Here is a 5,344-nt window from a genome sequence, read left to right as displayed (position 1 = left end):
TAGTATGTTTATTGTTGTTGATGGTATATTGCATAGTTGTTATTGATTATGGAAAAGGATGAGTTGTTGATGTGATGTCTTGATGGATGATTAAAGGATGTATATGGATGTTTTGTTCATTGATATTGCATAGGATTGGAAAGTGATGGATTTAGGTGTGTTGGTGATGCTCATGTGGTGCAGAGCAGGTAGCGGCGCCGCAGCGTTGCCAGGGCGGAAGCCCCGGCGCTGCAGCGCGAAGCACAGGCGCCGCAGCGCCAAAGAAGTGGCGCTGCAGCTCTGGACGTGCCAAAAGTGTGGTTTTAAAATGCGAATTTTATGAAGTGAAAGACTTATTTATATCATTCTAGGGGCTTATTCTTATTTCCAATTTTCCCTAATCGATCAAACCCTTCCTCCCTCAAGTTTCTCTTCCACAATTCTCCATTTCAAGTTCAAGAATCATAGTTGATTCCTAGTGTCTTCTGCCTTAAATTTCAAAGGTAAGCACTTTGAATTTCTTGGAAATTAGAAAGGTTTGAAATATTAAAGGGTTAAGTTAGATTATGGATTTTCATAGATATTGGTGATGATTGTTGGTTATTATTATGTATGATGTTGTAGGAATTCATTCAAGGTCGCCTTAACAACCAAAGTGCTTGTTGGGTTGTAAGTAGAAATTTCTCCTTGTGCTCACATGATAAATATATGTATATAAGCCATGTTTATTGATGATTAGCTCCTTTCATTGGTATATACTTGATATATATATTGTTATATATTCATTGTTCAAGAATTATTATTGAATTCATTGACCAAGGATCTAATAAACATTTGTGCCTATCAAGTGTTTGATTTATTGCCTCAATGAGATTTCCTTTGATTAAAGCCAAGGAAGGATAGTAATTCATTCATGTCATTGGCCAATCACATTATTATGAAGTATCTCTCACAGTTTTGATATTTATATCAAAGAGATACTACCACAGGTTACAAGTCTGTCATGTTCCCCCACCATGCGTGAATATGGCCTCAATTCTGTCAAGAGATGCTTCTAAGCGACCAGACTTCATGTTGAACAACGGTTCACCAGTCCCCACACCCCTGTAAATGACAAAGTTTGAGTATAGAGCTTTTCAAGCATGATATGTAAAAGAACTTTATCATTAAACATAAATTGCTACAGATCAAAATCACCAGATAATACCATATAATGAATCCATTTATTGCATTTAAAGAACAACATATAACATCAGTTCCAACCAGCCAACTCCCTCTTAATTGTATCCAAATAAGAATGAGAAAACTTACCCAGTAAATTCTGGGATAACATAGTCAGCCCCCCAACCAAAACGAAAATCTACTCCAGGACACAAACCAAGGGATGTTTTATTTCTAATCCTTGATATACCATCTCCCCCAAAACATGTAGAGAGCTTCCATTTCCAGCCAGTTGCATGATGCAAAAAGCTATGGCCTATACCTACCTGCACAAGTTCAAAAATGTTATTCAGTTATATTTGTTGATAATAATAAAGGAAAGGTACAGGAAAATGAAAAAATGCCAGATCATCAAACCTGAAGATTCAGATATTTTGTTACAGGTATCTTCTTAGAAACAAGCTGCACATCCTGTTCCAGAGGTTCCAATATTACCTTCCACATCCGTTCAGCGGCCAACGGTTTCAAAACCAGCTTTGCATGGTAGTCGTTCAGAGGAGCATTACACAACTACAACAACCAACGATCCAAGCACTTCTACTGAACGCGTCAGACTAATACAAACCCATAAACAGAAAGTCCACATTTTGATCCCTCAAGCCAAACATTAGATTATGAGGGAAAAAAAACAAAAATAGAATAGCAGTAAAGTTCACTATGCAGTCCAGTTGATTACGAACAATCTAATTTTAATAACATTTTCTCTCTAATGTAGACCTGATAGTCTACTAAATTTGACGAACTAAAATTATGCTTCAGAAAATTTCCTAGAAAACTATTATGGACATCCTAAAAAATGTTTCTAGAATCAAGCTTCAGTTTTCATTGTCAATGAGCTCTAGTCAATGCATGTGCCTGATGCACTGACAAATGCGGAATGAGAAACAAGATTAATGTTCCTAAGGAATCGGAAAAATATTTGTATTAAAAAGATAAATGATAGAGTAGTTGGATTTTTTTCAACTTGAAGAAAATTAACGAGGTGTGGAGGGGGAAATGCTGTCTAATGATATCACAATTCTCCTTTTTCATTACGTAACATTATTCTTGAAATTTAATCTTATATTACTTAACAAATTAAAAAAAACTAATTACACCACCTTCCTGAAAACCTTGAATAGGGAAATCTAGTATACTACAGTCACAATTTTACCCTGTAACCAATAAATAAAAAGTTATCATAACAGAGCACCAGAGTTGTCAATGCGGGATCAACAAAATTTAACTTTGGGTTGGAAAATTCTCAACCCGCCAGGAGTCGGGCCAGCCCGCGGGCCAACCAGCCATAGGCGGGTTTTTGTCGGGTAGGCCCATTTGACAGTACTTCAGAGCATTGGTCCTGTGCTCCATGGGAACACTTGGTGTCACAACCCTAGGCTCATTTCATGTCCCAAGTCCAGGGGTTAGCTTGTTTCAACATAGCCTTATAAAAGATAGAGTCCAACTGCGCAAATGGCAGAATGTCTGGCCCATACGATGAGTTTCATTTCTACACTCTCCTTTCCTCTTGAGTAGTCAAGCACGATGTTCTAAAGGCGCTGCCTAGAACCGCTTAGGCAATACGCGGAAGGTGGTCACCCGCTCACCGCCGCCTGTTTTTGAGAACATTGGTCAAGCATCCTCAAATTGCTAAAAAGTCCTCGCAATTATCAGGTGCTAACACTCGTCAGACTCCCCTCGTTCTCTGACATATCCATTCAACTTAACTAATTAAATGCTAAAACGTTTCCGGACATGCAACTTTCCATTTTCATTAATTCAAAATCCCAGAAGGAACACAAAAACTTGACCGAGAAGGTCATGGGATGGGCGACAATCGAATATGTTTTTCCCAGCCTGAATTACATTTTCTGAAAATTACATGAATAATTTTTCCAATTGGGGAAAGTAATCACCCACCTCACAGAATCAGCACACCTATGGTCCCAACATCACAAAATACTAGAAAGATAAATTCTTTCATCAAATAATTCACTTGTAACTTCTATAATCATCAAAGGATATCAACCACCCAAAAGATAAATCCACAAAAAAATTCAATATCTCACAACCATATCTATCAGTCAGCTCTATCCAAAATAACAGCTACAGCATGTTTAGATATCACAAGTATGAAATCTCAACAAATTTACATCGCCACAACAATATCAAGAACTCTACGAAAAATACCTCTAAGTTAACTCCAAAACGAATCCCCTGCATTTCTCTTCGGAACTTAAAGAAGATTTCCGATGGCATCAAATTAATGTTGTATAGGTCTTCCCATGACTTGGGTGGTTCTCCATTGGTACTCCTCTCCATTTACCTTTGCAAAAACAGCAAGCCCGTTAAAAATCGATTATGAACTCAAAGAAATCAACACGACCCGTAAGATTTACATAAGGCCGTCAAGTGATTACCTTATAGGTTGTACGAGAAAAAATTGTCGCTGTTTTTGGGTTCATGTAAGAGTGGGAAATGAAAAGATACTTGCTCTGCTCTTTGGATTCCAACAAACAAATAAAAAAAGAAAAATCATGTTATTTAAAAAGAAATTTAAAAATAATTAGAATAACGTGTGTATATATATATATATATATATATTCATAATATTTTTAAAATATATGTAAATTTGAAAATAATTAATGATAACTTTCAAAAAATATAATCAAGCTCAATTAGGATGAAAGTTTGAGAATTTTTAAAAATTTAGCTCATATTAGAGCTAAAGTTCGATTTCAACTCAAAAGATATGAAAATGTTACATGTTATTGTTCGAAAATAATATTCAAAAAATTCGAAATATATTTATTTCATATATAATTGTATTACAATAGTAAAAATGTTACTGCCCACAAATTATAACAAAATAGGCTGAAAAAAGATCGGCCGATAATTGCAAATTCCTATACTGGAAAAACTCATGAACCGGGTTCGTTTGGAGACTTGCTTGAAACCTTGTAAAGCCCGTTCACTGGCTCCCAAAACCCTCTGACCACTCACCTGCAAAATGTCGTCCACCGGAATTGCAACTTATGAAGACTTCGTTGAGGTTTACGGCGTCCTTCTGGCGGCATCAGGTCTATCGCAGCCACTTCACAGGAAGTTCTTCCAGAAGCTAGCGGCTGAGACTTTCGATGGCGGTTGTTATTTCCAGGTGGAGCCGGTGGAAGACGGAAGGCAGAGGAGGCTTTTACTTACGGCGGAGTCCATGATCGAAGAATCGGATGTCTTTCTAGTCGACCATGCTTGGACTTTTCGTCTTTCTGATGCTTACAAGCAGGTTTGAAGTTGCATGGTGAATGCTTCTTTTGTTTGTCTTTTTCCTTTTTGTAGTATTGTGGAAACGGAAAGTGTACATCATATGATCTTTGCTAATTGTGTTTTAGTAAGATTTTGTATTATTCGGTGGGGAAATTAAACAAATGTGTAGTCTTTACCAGTTAAATGGGAACGGTCGTTTCTTTATGAACATAATGGATATATTTTCTTTCATCTTAAAACTTCTAGTATGCATCAACGTGTTGATGTTTTTCTACGAAATTGCAGTGGTAGGAGATTCCGGGTCTGGCAGAGAGGATGGCTGCAGTGATGTGCGTGGATACTGATTTGAACTCGGAGGAAGCATCTGAATCAAATGATGTTAGGCAAAATGCTACGGACATTATCGAGAGAGAATTTCTCAAAGCCAGAGCTCGAGGATCTCGAGATGGACGATTCCACACTAGTTTCCCTCGATTTACCAATGATTCATGATTATAAGATTATTTCTTCTTTAGAATTATAGGGGAAGATTGAATCACATGAATACACCAGAATTTGTCAAGGAATTTGAACAAGAACATCAAGGTACTGTCTCTTCCTATTTCCACCTATTTTGTTTACCTGAAAACTCTCGACTTTGTTGGTCGTCGATTCTTAATTGTTGCAGTTCAGTGGATGGATATTCATCAGAGATTCAAGTCGATGATCATATCAGTTTTTGAGTCTGCTGCCCTTGTGCATCCAGAAATGCATAGTCCAACATCTAGGACCATGTATGGTATTGATGTCATGCTTGATTGCCATTATCAACCAAAACTATTGAGGTTTGAGAAACTTTATTGCTACTTCTTTCAGCAAGATTGCACCATATATATTGGTGCAAAACGTAAACAAATTAGTT

General features: G+C 37.0%; 2 protein-coding genes across 3 annotated transcripts; one reads left to right on the top strand and one right to left on the bottom strand.

Moving 5' to 3' along the window:
* Nucleotides 1–972: 972 nt before the first annotated feature.
* LOC142528323 (uncharacterized) lies at nucleotides 973–3,681 on the bottom strand. The gene is made up of 5 exons (XM_075633369.1): nucleotides 3,600–3,681; nucleotides 3,370–3,505; nucleotides 1,558–1,710; nucleotides 1,291–1,466; nucleotides 973–1,083 (listed from the first exon to the last, which is right to left on the bottom strand). The coding sequence occupies exons 2-5, from the start codon at nucleotides 3,499–3,501 to the stop codon at nucleotides 981–983; spliced, it is 564 nt and encodes a 187-aa protein (XP_075489484.1). The 5' UTR covers nucleotides 3,502–3,505; nucleotides 3,600–3,681; the 3' UTR covers nucleotides 973–980.
* A 380-nt stretch (nucleotides 3,682–4,061) lies between these two features.
* On the top strand, nucleotides 4,062–5,344 carry LOC142528331 (uncharacterized). 2 transcript variants are annotated; one of them, XR_012815682.1, is made up of 3 exons: nucleotides 4,062–4,462; nucleotides 4,729–5,028; nucleotides 5,111–5,344. XR_012815682.1 is itself a non-coding variant. In XM_075633379.1 (2 exons), the coding sequence occupies exons 1-2, from the start codon at nucleotides 4,190–4,192 to the stop codon at nucleotides 4,732–4,734; spliced, it is 279 nt and encodes a 92-aa protein (XP_075489494.1). In that variant the 5' UTR covers nucleotides 4,062–4,189; the 3' UTR covers nucleotides 4,735–5,101. The 2 variants fall into 2 exon arrangements, 1 of the variants encoding a protein (XP_075489494.1); XM_075633379.1 differs by lacking the exon at nucleotides 5,111–5,344 and having other exon boundaries at nucleotides 4,729–5,101.

Source organism: Primulina tabacum, chromosome 2 (genome assembly GCF_025594145.1).
Source record: "Primulina tabacum isolate GXHZ01 chromosome 2, ASM2559414v2, whole genome shotgun sequence".
NCBI lineage: Eukaryota > Viridiplantae > Streptophyta > Magnoliopsida > Lamiales > Gesneriaceae > Primulina > Primulina tabacum.
The sequence above is the reverse complement of the archived record's forward strand: the minus strand, read 5'-3'. Positions and strand labels throughout refer to the sequence as shown.